Here is a 19546-nt window from a genome sequence, read left to right on the forward strand (position 1 = left end):
TAGTTTCTGACCTCGATATTAAGCATTTACTCAGGCTAAAGCCATTGGTTGTGCACTAAATCCAAAGTGGGAAATAGTTTGTTTGGCAGGTCATGTGCGCTTTACCTCATTTGGAATCCCAGCTCGGATCCAATGTTTACATCTCTTGTCAATGATCGACCCGGTCGACTTTCATTGTCTTTCTCCCTCATGGTCACTGTATCTTATGGCATTTTATTGCCGTAGTTTTTACCTTGAACAGCTTTGCTTGCATTATATTTGCAGCATTTTATAACCTATTTTACGTCGATCTTCGGAGCCACGGAACACCGGTTTTATTCCTGCAGGCAACTGGTCGAAGATGGATGACCGCTGAAGCATAGTGAAGCAGTCCTGGTAAGTGGACATATTTAACTGGAAACCCAACCGACGAATAAAACTCATTTGGTGCTGCATGTAGTGTGCTCGATTTCTCGTGCTCGTACCGTCCATGTCACTATGGAGGACGTCCGACCGACCGCGAAATGGGCAAATCGCATGTTGCGCCCGTTGACGTCCATCTACCATCGACTAGAAAAACACCACGAAATTCTCTCCTCGATCGCGCAATCAAAATACAGGGAACGGCCAGAGAACGCCGACACCGAGCAGCCGAAGCCCCGGACGATCCCCAGTACCGAAGCGAGTTGCCAATTTTCAGACGACGAACCGGACGATCCTGCCTGGGTGCCTGGTAAACGGGAAAAGCGTCGCATACGACACAATTATTCGAGTCGAGGGCAGAGGAATGGGGGACGACGGCGCAGTAGGCTGTTGATCCGCAGTCCGGAGTTGCAGCGGACCCTGCCTGGCGCGATCGAGATTGCGACGCCTTTGATCACTGGCAAGGTGCGACAGACGTGCGAGGGATCATCTATTCGGAAACGTCTCTTTAGTGTGGTTCTGCCCGCGGCGACTTCCGAGAGTCATGAGGGGGCTACTGGTCAGCGAAAGGCGACACGAACAAAAAATAGCAGTTTTCCGGCTTACCAAGGTTCTTGGAAAGAGGTCCTCGACTTGTCAGGTGATGCAGGGCTTGTGGATATTGCGCACTTGTTGGATCACATCTTTTTGAAGTTTTTGCATAATACACGGACCATTGCGCCAGGGTCGCAGCAGGGGGTCCCTGGGGCTCGTCCTTTGGTATCGATGATCGCGCGGCGCCTTCCAGAGTTTATCGCGGGCGAACAGAGATTCCAGGACGAGACCGAGGAGGACTGCGAGGTGGACATGTGCGATGCATATTTTACGGAATTAGAGGCTTACTACGCGCCAAATGGGAATGGTTGGGAACCACTTCGTGAAGCCGTGCGCGCGCAAGGCATTCACTTGGTCGTACGGATGATTGCGAACGGATGGCTGACGAAATTGGTGGCTTGCCGACTTATGGAGGAATGCATGCGGCATGGCGAAACTGATGCTTTTGAGATGATAATTTCAAGTTGTTTGTCGACTATCAACGCATACCACTATCCACCTGCATTTGATCCACAACGGCCGTCGACTCATTGTGACGACCCTGTATATATGCTACGGACCTATTACTCACGGTGCGGCGGGCGGTCTTTTGTATACAACGAGCTGGCAAAGCTCCTTTTGCGAAAAGTGGTGCCGCCAGAATGGATGGTGACTACCTGGTGGAAGAAGTGTGTGGACGAAGCGATCAGATCAGTGTCGACCGAAGATAGCGACTCGGCTACAGCAACGCATCTTATCGAAGCCATTCTACTATCAGCTGGGGGCATTGATCAATCCACGGAAGGGACACCATTGCTTGAGAAGGACCTGAACCAAAGGCAAGTACTGCGCTTGAAAGACAGTCGTGCGTCAGCCATGACGAGTCTGCCGCCGAATGACTCGACGCCATGCCCGATACCAGTTCAAGATGCTCTGAGCAATCTCGTTTCGAGCGTCGTTACCGCGCTCTGCGGTATGCACATCGCGCGATCGAATGCTTCAGATGCACCTGAAAGACGTGTTGGGGTCAAAGCCAGACATACGATCAATTGCCTAGCGTTGACAGTGGAGACGGATATTGGATTACGGCATCGACAAGGCAATGGTGATGCGCCATCCTACCGATCTTTGCGCCGCGGATATGTCTTGCTGGGCAACTGCATGCTTCAAATTGGCGAAGAAGCGCCCTCTAACATCGGGCCCCGATGCGATGGCGTTTCCAAGCAGCGCATCGACTCCTTCTTCGAGTCACTAGCCCTGCAGCAAGATATGCTCAAAGAACTTTCGGACCTTGTTCAAAGAGTATCTCGATATTGCGGGCAAGGTGATGTGCGCGAGCAGACGCGAACGTCTCGGGCGGTTCGTACTAAGATCTCACAGCTGGCTCGGCAGGCAGATGTCCGCGGGTTATCGTATTTCCTTGGAAAAGTGGCAGCGGAGACGGCAATGGCGCTTGCAGAGAAGACATTGGATCCGGATGACCATGTTTGGGCCGTTCAGATCCAAGAGAGCGTTGTTTCGGCGCAGCAGGGGCAACGCGTCAATGCGGACTTCTCGGACGAACCTGAAGAACGAGCCGAGCGTACAGGACTCTATCGATGGGAGGAAAGTATTGGGGAATGGATCGCAACCAGTCCCAAGCCCAAAGCTGGACAAACGAATTGGAGCCGAAGTCCGGTGGTTTCAGAAGCTGGGAGATTTTCAGTCATTTCCTGCTCGCATAGCAGTGAGTCAGTTGTCTCTGCCGCTTCTGAGCGCAGTGCTTCAAGTGTCACATCGTCGGCTCCATCTCTTCCGGCCAAGAGGACATATTCAGGTGATGAGCTTGTCTCACGACCCATCAAGAAGCTGCGATCACGAACTGTGGAGATCTACGCTGATGAAGAACAAGATCACACGGACGGAGCGAAAAGCCAACCGTCTTGTTTGACGTCACTACATTGCTCGTCAGCTGAAGCACGCTGTGTCCCAGTAGCCGCCCGTACCAGGAGCGCGCGGAGTGTGCTCGGGGAATTAGTGCAAGCTAAGAACGTCCCAAACCGGGCAGTCGTCGGGGAATTGAAGTCGGCGAATCCCTCTCCCAAGTTGGAGGTTGTTATCATCAATAGGAAGAACGCTTCCTCACTGGATGAACCGATTGACCAGGCCACCGATCATGCACTCGAAACTTGCACTCTTCGACCTCGACAGCCACGCCTCCCCATAATTTCAAAGCCAGCGAGTCCTAAGCGGCGCTCAAATTCTCGTATAAGTGCTGTTTCACGCTTGAGGGTCATACCTTGCTCCCAGGATGACGAGAGTGAGGACGAGCTAAGCTTCCTTTGTGGATGAGCCTGTTTGACAACGGTTCCGACCTTGACCCTGCAGGTCGGAATGGATGGCCCAGGCAGCAGGGGTGAGCCGGAGGGCTAGATGTCGGATCACCGCTTGACTATTCTTGATTTCCCTATCGTTCTTTTTTTTTTGTTTTGGTGCTTGGGATCCACAGCGGAGTTTTTCCTTTTCCTGGAATATTTGGTTTTTCTGGAATGTTAGGACGATACCCGGGACCTGACAATGTTGGGTCCCCATTGATTTCTCTATTTTGATAGTACTGAGCTAGTTCATCTTGACTTTCTGCAGCAATTTGGGCTCTCCAGCTTGGAACGAGGAAACTTTCTTTTTGCATATTTTAGTGGCATTCGTGCTGAATCATGGGATCTAGCATTGCCTGGACGATTGGACGAGAACTGGTTGTGATCCTGCTTTTGACGCCATCATGGCCAGATGAGACCCGGGAAAGTTTCAAATTGCAGTGGCTGAAGCTATTCTGGTATATCATACTGTACCAGGATAGGACATGTGATCCTCGGCATACTGGAACGCAGAGAACAGACCAGCTTGCAGAGGCCGTTACAGACATGCTACCTGCAGGAGGGAATAGTATTCAAGGTGAGGACTCGGCCTGATTGCCTCTAGCATGACTAGATCTGTTGTACGAACTACGGAGGGTATCAGTCTTGATGCAAAGCTGCCTGCTCGGTGGAACGATGCCCTGGCCTCCCAAATAAGCATGATTGTCTGTGTAACTGGGGAAGTGGATATCAAGATAGTTTAACGTCACCTTATACTTCGACTACTGGTTTCAGTATGAGTCTAGGATATCGCGAGTGGGTTCTCGAGCGGACTATTCATAGCGCCTATGAAGTAGTTTCTACCTTCTAAGGGAGAGCTAATAATGACGATGCTCGTTCACACTCGAGCTCCTTAGACTCACCCAGTAAGCCTGGACCATGTCCAGGCCCAATATAAATTAATCTATCTCCTCCTAAGACATTCGGGATCATTTCCCATCTCAAGGAGACTCCGTGAAGCCAAGACGCTTTTATTATCCGTGTCTTATATGACTTAATAGTGCTCATATCCTTTGCGCTATCGACCGCCGTCCCATTGATCACTTGGATATTATGTATATGCTGGAATCATAGAGATAATATGTACCCAAAGTAAAGCTGTTGAGTGTGACATGCTCTGCCATTGCCACGTGACACCAGTGGTAGTCATTTATCTCTCCGTCTCTGTAACTAATCAGATGGATATAAATCCGTAGTAGGCTACTCTGAAACTTGAAATTGATACTACTCTCCCGCCAAGAAGCTTCAGATCCACAGTCTCCACTACCGTCTACGATTGCTTCCCGTTTATGAGTTCAGATTGGATCCTTTCAGCCGTGGCGCCAACAACCTCAAACAAGCCAAGTCTCATAGTCGCTCGGCCATTCAGACTCTAGGATGCACTGTGTACTTTGCCACCACAAGAGTGATAATTACTCGAGTAATTGTGCATGGAGGTTCCTGTGATCTCTGAGGATAGAGTGCTCCGTGTAGAGTACAGAATAGACTTGAGTCGGATGTAAACATTAGGGCGCTTACTCGGTTCTTCGATCTATAGGCTGGCTGGTTATGAATTGTGATATTGAGGTCAGTGATGCTGTGGTCTTGCCTTGCTAATAGGCCGCATTCTTCTGTTAACAGATGACGTTAGTTCTCACGTATGTACGTACGTACTTTATTTCTTACAAAGCTCGACTCGAGATCCAAGACAGAAAAATGTCCTTGTTATGTCTCTGTTGTGGCTTTCCTCCACCGGGATTGGACCTGTCCACCAGCAATCTAGCTGGAGCATCGACAAAAGAGCTGAGATGTGGACCATCGATACTATCAACCAATATTATCTGTCGTACCAAGTACTATCAATCTCTCTAATAATAATAATAATAACAATGTCCGTCATCTAGTCTGTCCACGTCGGTGGATCTTGACTGACACCCAACCCCCGCGTCTGTCTGGGCAGGGGCTTCTGAGCTTCCGAGCCCTCTTTTTTCCGTCTTTTCAATTTTTATCCAACTTATTTTTCCATTTTTTCTTTCTTTTTCAATATCATAAACTGAGTAGATCTTCATCTTCTTTCTTGTTCTTCTTTTCTTTCTTTTGCTTGGCAGAAAGTTCTGTCTTTTCTTTCTCCTGCGTTCGTTTAGATACAAGACATTGTGACTGGATCACCTTCACATTCCTTTCGTTGCCCGCCGGTATTCGCTACAATCCAGAAGAACGTCACGTATCCAACCTGGGACACTTCGTTCGATCGCGGGACCTTTTGTCTTTTCTTCAACCCATCCGTGGCTCTATCAGGTTCCCCTCTGGAACAGATAGCAAACAAAGCCTTTGTCTGTGACTATCTGAGGGCTGGACATTCGAACTCGCCGTGGGCGCGCCAATCTCACTGCAATACTCTGGCGCCCCCTTGGACGCCCTAGCTGTTGTTATCGACTCGCTGTGTTCCTGTGACAGAGTCCGACTATCGTCTTCTGCTCCCTTCGCTTGAGCAAGTTCCCGGTCTGCAGAGCTGGTTCTCGCACGACCTTTCCACTGCTGGACTTCTGGATTCCGGGCTTAACTATCGCCAATATTTCTTTCTTTTCGTTCTTTAAGTCTCAGTCTTGAGATTATCTTTGCTCCAAAATGCAATTTCTCATTCTTGGATTGTCCCTGGCTGGGCTTTCGTTGGCAGCTGAGGACCTGGAGAAGCGCAGTGGCGGTGGAGGTTCGGCTTTCGATATCTATGAGATTGTCAACGATGACCTTTCCCGTATCACTCTTCTCGTCCTCGGCTGCATGGCCGCGTTCATCTATGCCTGGAAGATGTGGTTTCGCATCTCCGCTCATCTCAGACGGCTGGCAAGCTTCAACAACGAACGACAACGGTATTTCGTTCCTGCCGATGGGACCTTCGCAAAAGTCAAGAACCACATCATCTACGCCCCGCTGTTTCGTAACAGACACAATCGTGAATTCCAGCTGTCTTCGGCCGTCAATATGGGCACTTTGCCCAGTCGGTTCCACACCTTCATCGTAGCGGGAATCATTGTTCTGAACGTGGTTGTGTGCGTGGTCACCGTTCCCTACAAGACCAAGGAGGACACAGTCGCAGGCGTTATCCGTAACCGGACCGGTACTATGGCGACGGTCAACCTGATTCCGCTCATCCTCCTCGCGGGACGAAACAACCCACTCATCAAGCTTTTGGAGGTTCCCTACGACACTTTCAACCTGATCCACCGCTGGCTCGCTCGGATCGTGGTCTTCGAGACTCTTGCTCATGTTTTTGCCTGGGCTATTCCCAAGGCCCAGAAGAGTGAGTTGCTTGTCTCGGGAAGTGCGGTCTAGAAGGCTGTCGCTAACTGTTGCATAGTTGGCTGGGATATTGTAGGCACAATCTTTGGGAAGAGCACCTTTCTTCTGACAGGATTGATCGTGAGTTTTGGTGACGACAGAACACGTCAAGCCAATTCGACTGACTATTATGCAGGCTGCTTGTGCGTTCGTCGGGCTCATGGTTCACTCGCCCTCTCCGATTCGACATGCATTTTATGAAACCTTCCTTCATCTGCATATTGCCATGGCCATTGTTTCGATGGTCGGCCTTTGGATTCACTTGGATGGTCTTCCTGCTCAGACTTACTTGCTCGTCGCCATCATCTTCTGGGGTCTGGAGGTAGGTCATCGCAATGCTTGTCCGTAAAACTTGAACGAACTTCGAGCTGACTATGCCCACAGCGCGCCACACGAGTAGCGATCATCGTGTATCGCAACTGCGGAAGAAGGGCGACAACGGCGGTGGTTGAGGCCATGCCCGGCGAGGCGATGAGAATCACCCTGAAGATGGCAAGACCCTGGACGTTCAAGCCTGGCCAGCACATCTACCTCTACATTCCCTCGATCGGCTTGTGGACTTCGCATCCATTCTCTGTCGGCTGGAGTGAGTCCGAGGAAGTTGTTACGGACGAGAAGGGCATGCCAATGACACGCCAGGACTTGTTCGGCTTGCAGAAGACGACCGTCTCGCTGCTTGTCCGGCGCCGAACTGGTTTCACGAACAAATTGTACCAGCGCGCTTTGAGCGCTCCCGACTCGCGCGTCACTCTGAAGGCGTTCGCGGAGGGACCGTACGGAGGCATCCACACCATGGACTCCTACGGCACCGTCGTCCTGTTCGCCGGTGGTGTCGGCATTACCCATCAGGTTCCATTCGTACGCCACCTGGTCAAGGGGTATGCGGAGGGCACAGTTGCTGCACGACGAGTCACTCTGGTCTGGATCATCCAGTCACCCGAACACCTTGAATGGATCCGCCCCTGGATGACCAGCATCCTGGCCATGGATCGCCGCCGGGAAGTCCTTCGGATCATGCTGTTCATCACCAGACCCCGTAACACCAAGGAGATCCAGAGCCCGAGCGCCACAGTCCAGATGTTCCCGGGCCGACCGAACATCGATACGCTGATCGGGATGGAGGTCGAGAATCAGGTTGGAGCCATGGGGGTGCTGGTCTGCGGAAACGGCAGCTTGAGTGACGATGTCCGTCGCGTGTGCCGTAAAAGACAGGACCAGACGAATGTTGATTTCGTGGAAGAGAGCTTTACGTGGTAGTCGATGTTGAAAGATAAAGTCGGGTTTCTTTTCTGCTCCTGGCGCTGGGTAGAACAAAGAACTGTCTTCGCCTCCAATCCTTCACTGACGTATTTACCTTGCTTTACTACCTTCTGCTTCTTCTCTCTGCCGTCAGTCAACCAACTTAAAGCATGCTTTCGGTTCTCCTGTCTTTTCGGTTATGGAGTTGGTTGCCACTTTGTTGATTCCTTTATGGATGTACATAGCTTCCTCCTTTAGCTTCTCAACCCTGCTGTCTGCATTCTTGTCCGTAGGCTCATCTTTCCATCGAGTAACCTAGGTTCTCTTCATCGCTTATGATCGAGAATCCAGGCCATCTTCATGATTCCCAAACCATGATGGATGATACATAGTGTCTTACTTATTTTGAACTCTGCAATCTCAAAATCCCGCACAGTTGACATCTACAAACCAACCATCTCCCTTTAATCCGTATGAGCAATCAATTGGACACGAGTTATACGACGCAGAGAACGCCTCAATGATCCTAGAAACCATTCTCATTCGCCAAAGCTTTTCCTGCAAATCCAAGCAGCACACTAACTCATCTTAGTATGTAGTTACTGTTGTCTTGGATTAGAAATCGAACGTGGTGGGGCGGGGCAACGCTGATGGCATCATAATCAAGTCAAAAGCTATTAATCATCGAATCGCGGAATCGGCGGGGTAATTGGGCCGATTAGCAACGCGACCGGTAGCTTCATAAAGCTGGGGGTCCCATTGCGATAGGGGCAGGGTTTCAGAAAGAGAATCAGAATTTGTTCATGCTTTTGTTTCTGCAGAGAATTGGGTCATTCCGTGCATACTCTACTCTTAAACGACCGTTTGCAACATTCACCATGGCGAATAGACCTGACATTACGCTGTACACTACGCAGACTCCTAATGGGATCAAGATCTCCATTGCGCTGGAGGAGTTGGGGTATGTTCTCTCTCCCTTTGTCTCTGGTCGCCCGACACTTGGTTGATGTGTTCTGGCTGACACTGTTGGATAGACTCCCATACAAGGTGGAGAAGATTGACATCTCCAAGAACACCCAGAAGGAACCGTACGTACTGAAGATGACACTCATCGCCAAAACGAACCAACACTAACTCCAACCAGCTGGTTCCTCGAAATCAACCCCAATGGCCGTATCCCCGCCCTGACAGACACCTTCACCGACGGCCAGAAGATCCGGCTCTTCGAGTCCGGCAGCATCCTCACCTACCTGGCCGAGCAGTACGACAAGGACCACAAGATCTCCTACCCCAAGGGCACCCGCGAATACTACGAGACAATCAGCTGGCTGTACTTCCAGAACGCCGGCGTCGGACCCATGCAGGGCCAGGCGAACCACTTCGTCCGCTACGCCCCCGAGCACATCCAGTACGGTGTGGACCGGTACGTCAACGAGACGCGCCGTCTCTACGGCGTGCTCGACAATCACCTCTCCACCTCAAAGTCCGGGTATCTGGTCGGCGACCATGTTACCATCGCGGACATCTCGCACTGGGGCTGGGTGGCGGCCGCTGGTTGGGCTGGTGTGAATATCGATGAGTTCCCGCATCTCAAGGCGTGGGAGGAGCGCATGGCTGCGCGCCCGGGCGTTGAGAAGGGCCGCCATGTGCCTGCGCCGCATACCATCAAGGACCTGCTCAAGGATAAGGAGCGGATGGAACAAGAGGCGGCCAAGACTAGGCAGTGGGTTCAGCAGGGCATGAAGTCGGATGCGGATAAGGCGAAGCATTGATTACGGGCATGTTTATATTATGTAAAATGCATATTGAAACGAATTACTCTTTGGAATTGACAATATCTTTTGATGCCCTTTTTGGAACCTCTGATTCTGGATAAGACAATTCTGCCTGAGCAGATCTATGGGTATGCATCCAATGGATAGCACTAATGTAAGCCACGTGATCGACTCGCCTCAGTCCAGCATATCACGTGATGGTCAAAGATTGCCACATCGTCCCTTGAGATCTGGTTCAGGCTCAAACAGTATTTAATAGCTCTTGCTCTCACTTCAGTATCGGACAGAGCTCTGTGCTTACTTACCAGACAGATTAACTCTTGTATCGCAGCTTATCGCACCAGGTGACAAAATGGCCTGGCGCAATCAAGGAATCACCGGTTCCAACAACATCCCTCTAGGCCGTCGGCGGTTTGGAGGTGAAGATGGCCCAGAGGAGGAGAGTCGCACCGCGACGCCTGCATCTGTCGGCGGAGATAATGGGATCAAGCGTGGCAGAAGCCCAGTCCGAGGTACGTCTTTGCCTTATCTGGATCATTTTCAGTCGATTTACTAACTTTCTTCTTTCACAGCGGACCCTCCTGCTGACGGTGTGAAGAGGCGCAAGAAGCGCAACCGTTGGGGTGATGCTCAGGAGAACAAGGCTGCCGGTCTCATGGGCTTGCCCACGATGATCATGGCAAACTTCACCAATGAACAGCTTGAGGCTTATACACTGCATCTCCGTATTGAGGAGATCAGTCAGAAGCTCCGTATCAACGATGTTGTTCCTGCGGATGGCGATAGGTTCGTCCCCATCCCCCTTTTTCTTCTTTTCTTTCGTTCTTCGCCTGAGCTAACATTATCTGTGCAGATCCCCATCGCCGCCTCCGCAGTACGATAACTTTGGCAGACGTGTAAACACTAGAGAATATCGTTACCGCAAGCGTCTTGAGGACGAGCGCCACAAGCTTGTCGAGAAGGCCATGAAGACCATTCCTAACTACCACCCGCCCTCTGACTACAGGCGTCCAACCAAGACCCAGGAGAAGGTCTATGTTCCAGTGAATGACTATCCAGAGATTAACTTCAGTATGATAACTAACCCTCTAACTCCTAACCGTTCCTGCATTGTGTCGTTCTTGGCTCTCTGCTCGAGTCGGGCCCGTGAGACATCGCCTTGTGATGATGTGTCAAAGGCTCGCTTCCTGCTAACCCTTGCTACTTGACTATCTTGCTTTCATTGCTTTGCTCTCCTTGAATAACCATCATGAACTAACACTTAGCTCTTTGCTACCTTTTAAAGTTGGCTTACTCATAGGTCCTCGTGGAAATACCTTGAAGAAGATGGAGTCCGAATCTGGCGCCAAGATTGCCATTCGAGGCAAAGGCTCCGTCAAAGAAGGAAAAGGTCGATCTGACGCCGCTCACGCTAGTAACCAGGAAGAAGACCTCCATTGTCTGATCATGGCAGATACCGAAGAGAAGGTTAACAAGGCCAAGAAGCTTGTGCACAATGTTATCGAAACAGTAAGTTTATGTCCTCCCTTGGGATGAAATCCAAACACTTAACAACGCATGACAGGCTGCCTCGATTCCCGAAGGCCAGAACGAACTCAAGAGAAACCAGTTGCGAGAGTTGGCTGCTCTCAACGGTACCCTCCGTGATGATGAAAATCAGGCTTGCCAGAACTGTAAGTTTCCAGGTTACTCTCCTCGTTGAATTTGCTTATACTAACTCGGTCAGGTGGCCAAATCGGACATCGCAAGTACGACTGTCCCGAGCAGCGTAACTTTACCGCCAACATAATCTGTCGCGTCTGTGGTAACGCCGGCCATATGGCTCGCGATTGTCCTGACCGCCAGAGAGGTTCCGACTGGCGGAATGGCGGCGGTTATGGCGGTGGCCGCAGAGCTATCGGGCAGGGCGATGCTGTCGATCGTGAGATGGAGGTAAGTTCGGTGTCTTTTCCCTATTCCCGAACAACAAATGCTAATTGCCACAGCAACTTATGCAAGAATTGTCCGGCGGTGCTCCAGGTCCGGACGGCCAGCCTCCTCGCCGGATCGAGGCCGGTCCCGATCACGGTTACGATGATCATGACGCGAAGCCATGGCAGCGCGGACCTCCTCCCAGCGATGTGGCTCCCTGGCAGCAGAGAGGGCGGGACAACCGCTCTCGCGACGACTACGGATCCCGCGATCAGGGCAGTGCACCTCCATGGGCGGCACAGAGCCGTGGCGGCGATTATGGATATGGATCGCATGCAGGTGGCTACGGCGCCCCTGGTGCTGCTGCTGCTGCCGCTGGTGGCGCTGCTCCTTGGCACCAGCAAGCTCCGCCTCCACCACCCGGCGGAGCAAGTGCTTATGGATATGGGGCTTATCCCGGTTATGGCGCAGCTGTGCCTGGTATGGGCGCCCGGGTGCTCCTCCCGGTCTGAGCGTTCCACCTCCTCCGCCCGGCATGCCTTCCATGTACTACGGCTCTGGCAGCCCTCCACCACCTCCCCCTGGCGAAGGACCCCCGCCTCCTGTATGTTCTCCCCTGGACCAACTTGAATTCAAACAAGATTGCTAACTTGCGCATAGCCTCCGAGTGAACTGCCCCCACCTCCTCCCCCTTCTGCATAAACAATATGCAGCTCGAAGGATGATTCAGCAATATACCCGTCGCATCATGGAAAGTGAGATTGTGAGAAGTATCGGCAACACGAAAAGCGCGCCTGCTTTGCGAGCAGTGTGATATTTCAAAGCGCGCGGGGAAATTGACCATTGGTAGTTTCAGAGCTAATATGGGCCTTGTCATTGATGCGCACTAGTGTGTTATAATTTATTGTCCATGCAAATTATTGTTTCGCTTGAGATCCTCCCATAGAATTCAGGGTGATTCTGTAGTGCTTTAGATGTTGGGGGACTGCAGATGATGTCAGCAGTAAAGGAATGGAAATGCCTAATTGGGCGACTCCGTGCCATGCCTAGACGACCGGTGCCTCAGGCCCATAAGAGTTGTTCTACTATTTGTCCATATTGCTTCTTTGCAAACTTCAGGTTTTAGAAGACCTAAGTAGGATTGAAATATCCTCCTGACCCTAGATTCCCCGCAGCCGCAGAGCGGTTGACGTGGTCTCCCCATTTCACCTCACTGCCAGCACAATTCTGCTTGGTCAGGAAAGCGTGGCACAAGTGTACAACTGCACAACATGCAGAGAAACCGCCGAGCCTCACACACTTCTGCTCGTGAGGAGATCCCCGTCCCCCCGAGGTCAAGTCTACGCCCTACAACCTCACAGGGCTCGGTCCACTCATCTCACTCCCAGCGGAATCCTTGGCAATCTGGGCCGCAGCAGGCGCGACGGGGAAGTGGAAAATCGCACTCCCAGCACTCCCAGCATCAGCATGGCGGTGTCTCCCATGGGCAGCATGGTGTTGAGGGTCTGTCGAGGGTGCAGACTGGCGCGTCGTCTGTGCGGACGAGCAAGTGGTGGCGGGTACGGCTCTTCCGCGGCATGATCAAGGATATCAAGCGGAGGGCGCCGTTCTACTGGAGTGATTGGACGGATGCGTGGGATTACCGCGTTATTCCTGCCACTGTTTATATGTATTTTGCAAAGTGAGTGCCTTACGGGCTCTGAGGTTTTCTGTGTGGCCTGTTGCAGAGTAGACAGGAAAACTGACTGGTGTAGTATCCTGCCTGCTCTGGCGTTCTCGTTGGATATGTTCGAGAAGACGAAGCAGAGTTATGGGGTTAATGAGGTTCTTCTTGCCTCTGTCCTGGGGGCTGTTGTTTTTGCGGTCTTTGCTGCGCAGCCCTTGGTTATTGTTGGTGTTACTGGTGGGTTTGTTCAGATCCTGGTGGTTAGTTATGATGATGCTCACCTGTATACGCAGGTCCGATTACGGTGTTTAATTACACTGTTTACGATATCGTGTCGCCGCGTGGGACACCCTATCTCGCTTTCATGTGTTGGATCGGGATGTAAGACTCCCTTGTTGAGGTGATCTCTTACTTGTGCTGACTGTCGAAGCTGGTCGTTGATTATGCATTGGATTTTGGCCATCACCAACGCTTGCAACGGTCTCACTTATGTCACCCGCTTTTCGTGTGACATCTTTGGGTTCTACGTGGCCTTCATCTACCTGCAGAAAGGGATCCAGGTTCTGACCAGACAATGGGGCCAGGTCGGGGAGGCCTCCGCCTACTTGAGTATTATGGTTGCCCTTCTTGTCCTCATGAGTGGATGGATTTGCGGAGAACTCGGCAACAGCACTCTCTTTCAGAGATATGTCCGTAAATTCCTCGAGGATTACGGTACACCGTTGACTATCATTTTCTTCACTGGATTCGTCCACATTGGCCATATGCGGGATGTTGAAGTTGCAACCTTGCCCACCAGTAAAGCCTTCTTTCCCACCGCTGATCGTGACTGGTTGGTGGATTTCTGGAATATCAGTGTTGGGGACATCTTTCTCGCCATTCCGTTTGCCCTTCTTCTGACGATTCTGTTCTACTTTGACCACAATGGTGGGTTCTCACTTTGCTGAAGGCTGTCGAACGAAAAACGTAGTGGACTGACATGCTACTAGTGTCATCGCTGATTGCGCAGGGAACAGAGTTCCCTCTACGTAAACCCGCTGGCTTCCACTGGGATATCTGGCTGCTAGGTCTCACCACCTTTGTAGCTGGAATTCTCGGTCTCCCGTTCCCAAATGGACTGATCCCTCAGGCACCCTTTCACACAGCTGCGCTTTGCGTTACTCGCGATGTGGCCGACGAGGATGACACCAACAAAGGCAAAACGATCCGCGTCACCGACCACGTTGTCGAGCAAAGGGTCAGTAATCTCGCTCAGGGTCTCTTGACCCTCGGTACCATGACCGGTCCACTTCTCATCGTCCTGCATTTAATCCCTCAAGGCGTCATGGCGGGTCTTTTCTTCGTCATGGGGGTACAAGCCCTCCAGGGCAACGGTATCACACAGAGACTCATCTTCCTGGCCCAGGACAAGGACTTTACGTCTCCGTCAAATCCACTGAAACGAATCGAGCGCAGGCTCGCCATTTGGGTGTTTGTCATCATCGAACTCATCGGTTTTGGTGCCACATTCGCCATTACCCAGACCATTGCAGCCATTGGGTTTCCGGTGATTATTCTCCTGCTCATTCCGTTGCCCTCATTTGTGCTACCTTATTGGTTCACAAAAGAAGAGCTCGCTATTCTTGACGGCCCCACGGCCAGTCCGTTTACCATGGAAAGCGTTGGCGGGACTTATGGTTACGACGAGGCTGAACTATCAGCGTCCTCGGCTGCGGATACTCCAAATAGGGGCTCGAAGAAGCCAGACTCAGATGGAGGCGTTATGATACGGAGAGACAGGTCTTCGGAATCGCCTATCGAGGATGATTTGGAGAGAGGAGAGGCCTACGAATTGCAGCCAGTGTCTTCAGTTCGGAGGAGAAGTACGACGAGCAGGGTGGATTGAGTCAGGAGAAAGCTATGGCTGTGACATTGATTGATTCGATCTTTGGTATATATACTCGCACTTAAGAGAGATAATAAAAGCACCCAATACCCCTTATGTCCATTAACTCTTGAATGAATCTATTGGACGATATTTGGTTGTATATAAGTGGTGTGATCACGTGAAATTTACACCGCCTTTGCGCGGTCATCTTTTTTGCCGAAGAATTTCGAAGAATTTCAGCGCCGCAAAAGATATCCAACAAGCACAATGGCGTCCCCCGTTCCTTCAGAGCCGGTATCTGAGGATACACACGATTCGGCTAGTGGTTCCGAAGTAGATCAATCCGAAATTTCCACCCGAGCCCCCAAAAGAAGACGACTGTCCGAATCCTCTGACGACTCTGACGACTCTGACGACTCGTACGTTGCGCCGGCGCCGCTCCCCACCCTCTCCCGTATCAAGAAGAAAGGAGCACCAGATGCGAAACCTGCAGCTCCAGCAGGTCAAGATAATCCAGTGCTGATCCGCGATGCGTTGGAGATCGGGCTGCGGGAGGAAGCGTCGTCGTTTGCGGCGTTGAATGTCGCGCCGTGGCTGGTTGGGTCTCTGACGACGATGGCTGTCAGGAAACCAACGGCGATTCAGAAGGCCTGTATACCTGAGATTCTCAAGGGGAGGGACTGTATTGGTGGGAGCCGGACTGGTTCCGGTAAGACGATTGCGTTCTCGGTGCCGATGCTGCAGAAGTGGGCGGAGGATCCGTTTGGGATTTTCGGGGTTGTGTTGACTCCAACGAGGTATGCTTCTCCACAGTATGGGATCAGATAGATTGAGGCTGATGGGATGGGTGTGCAGAGAACTCGCGTTGCAGATTTTTGAGCAGATCAAGGCCATCTCGGCTCCGCAGAGCATGAAGCCCGTTCTCATCACCGGCGGAACGGACATGCGACCTCAGGCCATTGCTCTGGCGGGGAGGCCACATGTGGTGATTGCGACTCCCGGCCGGTTGGCAGACCACATCAAATCGTCCGGCGAAGATACAGTGTGCGGCCTCAAGCGGGTCCGCATGGTCATTCTCGACGAAGCCGACCGACTGCTCGCCAGCGGGCCGGGCAGCATGCTCCCCGATGTCGAAACGTGCCTCTCCGCCCTGCCTCCCTCCAGCGAGCGGCAGACTCTCCTCTTCACCGCGACAGTAACCCCGAAGTCCGCGCCCTGAAGAACATGCCCCGATCCGCCAACAAGCCGCCCGTCTTCGTGACCGAGATCTCCACTGAGAACCAGGGCTCGATCCCCCCAACGCTCAAACAGACATACCTCAAAGTGCCGCTGACACACCGCGAAGCCTTCCTGCACGTCCTCCTCTCCACAGAAGGCAACGCCTCCAAACCCGCCATCATCTTCTGCAACCACACCAAGACCGCCGACCTGCTCGAGCGCATGCTCCGCCGCCTCTCCCACCGCGTCACCTCCCTGCACAGTCTCCTGCCGCAGTCCGAGCGCAACGCCAACCTCGCCCGCTTCCGCGCCTCCGCGGCCCGCATCCTCGTCGCCACGGACGTCGCCTCGCGTGGTCTCGATATCCCCTCCGTCAGCCTGGTCATCAACTACGATGTGCCCCGCAACCCGGACGACTACGTGCACCGTGTCGGTCGTACGGCGCGTGCGGGCCGCAGCGGTGAGGCCGTCACGCTGGTCGGACAGCGCGATGTGCAGCTTGTGCTGGCGATCGAGGAGCGCGTCGGCCGGCAGATGGAGGAGTGGAGCGAGGAGGGCGTCAGTATCGAGGGTCGCCTGGTGCGAACGGGTGTCCTCAAGGAAGTTGGCGAGGCGAAGCGAGAGGCCATGGGGGAGATTGACGAGGGGCGGGACGTGTTGGGACGCAAGCGGAACAAGTTGAAAAAGGTGCGGTAGTCGCACAGTGTCATGATATAGCATTCATCCAATAGATCTTTTTAGCGAGTTTTTCTGGCCAGTTCATGGTTTCCTTTTATACTTCTAGTTCGTTGTGGAGCATCTGCCACGAGTGTACATGGTATTGATGTATAATCATAGCATAGCTTGCGTCTTCAATTCCTGGCGTACATGTCTATATCGACTATCCATCCGAACATTCATCCATAGTACCTGTCAAGGTGCACGCAGCGCATTGGGCTATGGGTCCGTTATATACTATACGAGACATGTATCATGCATCATGCATTACCCGCAAAAGACGTATCATCCGCTCCGGGTATCCGAGACCGACTGGCGTCGTTTATCGGACCTGTTCATCAGCTGAAGAAGCCCGTCGACCGCATCACCCTTGTGTGCCGGCGGGGTCATTTTCTCTGTTTTGTCGTCCTCCTCATCCTCCTCTGCCATGTCAATGGTCCTCTTGCCTCCGTTCCGTGATACCGTGGCCGGGGACTACTCAGCTGCATGGCTGTAGGCGACTCGAGCGTGTCCGTCCGATGGTGGAAGCTCTTCTGGGTTGGTGTCCTCAGTGGATCCGCATCCTCCTGGTTGGCGGTTGTGCCAGCCGATAGAGGAGGGGAAGAGAGGCCGGCAGGTGCGTCGGATGAGTTCTTCGGGGTGGGTTCGAGGTCGACGTCTAGGGCGGGTTCGAGGCTAGGTGGTGTTTTCTTGGACGGTGATGTGGAGGCGAGTGCTGCTGCTGCTAATACGGCTGATGCTTCTGTCGTTGTGTCGCGCCGGGGTGCAGGCTCTGGATCGGTGTGTTGTTGACTCAAGGCGGGCAGCGATAGCCGGGGGTATTTGCGGCTGTGGGCTTCCAGCTCTGATAATCTGCGGTCGAACTGGTGATCTCGGACGTGACGCATTGCGCTCCGTATCCGGTTGCGCAGTAGACTTGCTTTCTGTTGGGTAATTTGTTAGATAGAGGTTAGGAAACAGGTTTGGACGCGGTGCCCTACCTCCTGGATAAACAACTTGCGGGTTTGGGGGTCTTCTGGAATTGTCCGGGTATTGGTCTTGGGCGTTTGCTTTGGACTCGTCGTGTCGATTAAATTTACAATGTCGCTGAGAGGGAGTCGGCGTGTTTGTTGGTGGGATTGTTGTGGCTCTGTAGACTGGGTATCATTCGAGGGCATCGCGTCCGATGGCTGCTGTTATGAAGGCAATTTTAGTACCAAGTCGCCAGTCCTAGAGCTTAATTAGGGATCGATGAGCGTACCTGATCATATTTTGGACCTGTGGTCTGAGTAATTGCTTTATCCTGCAGGTTGCGTTCATGGCTTCCCTGCACCTGTTCGACACGTTGGACCTGCACGTTCTCTTTGTTTATTCGGGAGTCATCCTCCACTTGGTCGATCGTACGCTTCTGGCCCACAAACGACGGTGAAGGAAGCAGTTTCTTGGGAGATTGGTTCTCAAAGAGGGAGCGTTTGACCGGTGAAATGTCTGAGACAACATCCAGGTGTTTACTGCGTGCGGGAGACAGACACGCGTTGGGGGTCTTGTCACCAAGGATGCGTCTACCGTCTTTGACGGGACTGAGGTTTGACGTAGATTGCATTGCAATGAGCTTTAGTGAAAGACGAGGGAGGAGTTAAAAGAGTGAGACGTGGTGAGATAGGTACAATTGCGACGGCAACATTCAAAGTATAGGAGTGGGACAGAAGTACGTAGAGGACGATCACCACGCGAGCTGTTCTGGGGGCCAGGAATGTTTCAACCCGGGTCAGATAGGCGAGGAATGTATACAGAGGAAGGAAGAGAAAGTACAATTGAAAATCCAAACTTCTCCCCAAAGAAAAGCAGGTGGTGGAGAGAAGTAGGTAAAGAAAACAGCGCGTTGGAGATGCGCGTGTGCAGTGGCTGCTGTATAGTACGGCGTAAAAGTACCTTAGCAGTACTAGTTGTGGTGGTTGGTTGTACCCACGCAGTATTCAATGGTACCTCCGCCGTGACCAGGCCCACTCCGAAATGTCGCCCGCGTCTCTCCACGCGTCGTGATAAGAGATAATTGACAGGAGTGAGTGATCGAATAACTCTGGAGTCATGGAGTGGATTCAGGACTAGCTTGAATGCAACTATTTTACTCAATATTAAGCTGGGTTGAGGGCGATCCTAGGCCGAAATAGATCTCTGGTGCTTTGTCCAGGTACATCTCAGGTACCTTGGGGTACCAGACGATGAAGTATAACAATCACGTTGATGAGAGATCTAGAGAGGTAGCTACCATGACTTCTTATACGATTGTCTCTATGACAGGGAATCAGAAACTCAGGGGAGATGGCCCAACTTCAAATTAATCCAATGAATGGGGCCTTTCATTTCTGACGCATATTTCATTTCGTCCTTCATCAGGAGCATGTGCCTGAGGTGTCTAGAGATATACCACAATCCCCGATCAATTCTCTGTTCCACTGTCGAAAATGCTTCAATAAGGTTCTTGATG

At 52.1% G+C, this 19546-nt stretch overlaps 7 protein-coding genes across 7 annotated transcripts; 6 read left to right on the forward strand and 1 right to left on the reverse strand.

The window, feature by feature from the left end:
* The first annotated feature begins 157 nt into the window (after positions 1–157).
* Positions 158–3487, forward strand: P174DRAFT_260084 (uncharacterized protein). Its single transcript, XM_024821488.1, has 2 exons — positions 158–375; positions 440–3487. The coding sequence occupies exon 2, from the start codon at positions 478–480 to the stop codon at positions 3304–3306; it is 2829 nt and encodes a 942-aa protein (XP_024680697.1). The 5' UTR covers positions 158–375; positions 440–477; the 3' UTR covers positions 3307–3487.
* A 2488-nt stretch (positions 3488–5975) lies between these two features.
* Positions 5976–7943, forward strand: P174DRAFT_373793 (ferric reductase family protein; the record flags this gene model as incomplete). Its single annotated transcript, XM_024822532.1, has 4 exons — positions 5976–6648; positions 6706–6767; positions 6823–7008; positions 7071–7943. 4 exons carry the CDS (start codon positions 5976–5978, stop codon positions 7941–7943), a joined length of 1794 nt encoding a protein of 597 aa, XP_024680698.1.
* A 355-nt stretch (positions 7944–8298) lies between these two features.
* P174DRAFT_260130 (glutathione S-transferase family protein) lies at positions 8299–9797 on the forward strand. Its single transcript, XM_024821489.1, has 4 exons — positions 8299–8516; positions 8593–8886; positions 8960–9013; positions 9070–9797. Exons 2-4 carry the CDS (start codon positions 8729–8731, stop codon positions 9695–9697), a joined length of 840 nt encoding a protein of 279 aa, XP_024680699.1. The 5' UTR covers positions 8299–8516; positions 8593–8728; the 3' UTR covers positions 9698–9797.
* A 217-nt stretch (positions 9798–10014) lies between these two features.
* bbp (putative zinc knuckle transcription factor/splicing factor MSL5/ZFM1) lies at positions 10015–12415 on the forward strand. Its single transcript, XM_024832080.1, has 8 exons — positions 10015–10212; positions 10273–10486; positions 10554–10771; positions 10986–11209; positions 11265–11373; positions 11427–11632; positions 11686–12215; positions 12272–12415. Exons 1-7 carry the CDS (start codon positions 10053–10055, stop codon positions 12121–12123), a joined length of 1569 nt encoding a protein of 522 aa, XP_024680700.1. The 5' UTR covers positions 10015–10052; the 3' UTR covers positions 12124–12215; positions 12272–12415.
* A 321-nt stretch (positions 12416–12736) lies between these two features.
* Positions 12737–15232, forward strand: P174DRAFT_453344 (anion exchange family protein). Its single transcript, XM_024829149.1, has 5 exons — positions 12737–13292; positions 13366–13514; positions 13571–13658; positions 13708–14204; positions 14267–15232. Exons 1-5 carry the CDS (start codon positions 12883–12885, stop codon positions 15160–15162), a joined length of 2040 nt encoding a protein of 679 aa, XP_024680701.1. The 5' UTR covers positions 12737–12882; the 3' UTR covers positions 15163–15232.
* Positions 15233–15394: 162 nt separating this feature from the next.
* On the forward strand, positions 15395–17211 carry dbp8 (ATP-dependent RNA helicase DBP8). The gene is made up of 3 exons (XM_024828009.1): positions 15395–15941; positions 16000–16339; positions 16366–17211. The coding sequence occupies exons 1-3, from the start codon at positions 15412–15414 to the stop codon at positions 17056–17058; spliced, it is 1563 nt and encodes a 520-aa protein (XP_024680702.1). The 5' UTR covers positions 15395–15411; the 3' UTR covers positions 17059–17211.
* Positions 17212–17364: 153 nt separating this feature from the next.
* Positions 17365–18661, reverse strand: P174DRAFT_423249 (uncharacterized protein; the record flags this gene model as incomplete). Its single annotated transcript, XM_024825117.1, has 4 exons — positions 17365–17501; positions 17558–18002; positions 18060–18251; positions 18320–18661. The coding sequence occupies 4 exons, from the start codon at positions 18659–18661 to the stop codon at positions 17365–17367; spliced, it is 1116 nt and encodes a 371-aa protein (XP_024680703.1).
* Positions 18662–19546: the final 885 nt, after the last annotated feature.

The sequence above is a fragment of the Aspergillus novofumigatus genome (assembly GCF_002847465.1).
Source record: "Aspergillus novofumigatus IBT 16806 chromosome Unknown P174scaffold_6, whole genome shotgun sequence".
Taxonomy (NCBI): Eukaryota; Fungi; Ascomycota; class Eurotiomycetes; order Eurotiales; family Aspergillaceae; genus Aspergillus; species Aspergillus novofumigatus.

Coding starts and splice junctions, on each gene's coding strand:
- P174DRAFT_453344 (XM_024829149.1), top strand. CDS start 12,883: ATGCAGAGAAACCGCCGAGCCTCACACACTTCTGCTCGTGAGGAGATC. Junction 13,515..13,570: donor GGTTATTGTTGGTGTTACTG/GTGGGTTTGTTC, acceptor CTGTATACGCAG/GTCCGATTACGGTGTTTAAT. Junction 13,659..13,707: donor TTCATGTGTTGGATCGGGAT/GTAAGACTCCCT, acceptor TGACTGTCGAAG/CTGGTCGTTGATTATGCATT.
- P174DRAFT_260130 (XM_024821489.1), top strand. CDS start 8,729: ATGCTTTTGTTTCTGCAGAGAATTGGGTCATTCCGTGCATACTCTACT. Junction 8,887..8,959: donor ATTGCGCTGGAGGAGTTGGG/GTATGTTCTCTC, acceptor ACTGTTGGATAG/ACTCCCATACAAGGTGGAGA. Junction 9,014..9,069: donor AAGAACACCCAGAAGGAACC/GTACGTACTGAA, acceptor AACTCCAACCAG/CTGGTTCCTCGAAATCAACC.
- bbp (XM_024832080.1), top strand. CDS start 10,053: ATGGCCTGGCGCAATCAAGGAATCACCGGTTCCAACAACATCCCTCTA. Junction 10,487..10,553: donor GTTCCTGCGGATGGCGATAG/GTTCGTCCCCAT, acceptor TTATCTGTGCAG/ATCCCCATCGCCGCCTCCGC. Junction 10,772..10,985: donor CTATCCAGAGATTAACTTCA/GTATGATAACTA, acceptor TACCTTTTAAAG/TTGGCTTACTCATAGGTCCT.
- dbp8 (XM_024828009.1), top strand. CDS start 15,412: ATGGCGTCCCCCGTTCCTTCAGAGCCGGTATCTGAGGATACACACGAT. Junction 15,942..15,999: donor GTTGTGTTGACTCCAACGAG/GTATGCTTCTCC, acceptor ATGGGTGTGCAG/AGAACTCGCGTTGCAGATTT. Junction 16,340..16,365: donor CTCTCCTCTTCACCGCGACA/GTAACCCCGAAG, acceptor CGCGCCCTGAAG/AACATGCCCCGATCCGCCAA.
- P174DRAFT_260084 (XM_024821488.1), top strand. CDS start 478: ATGGAGGACGTCCGACCGACCGCGAAATGGGCAAATCGCATGTTGCGC.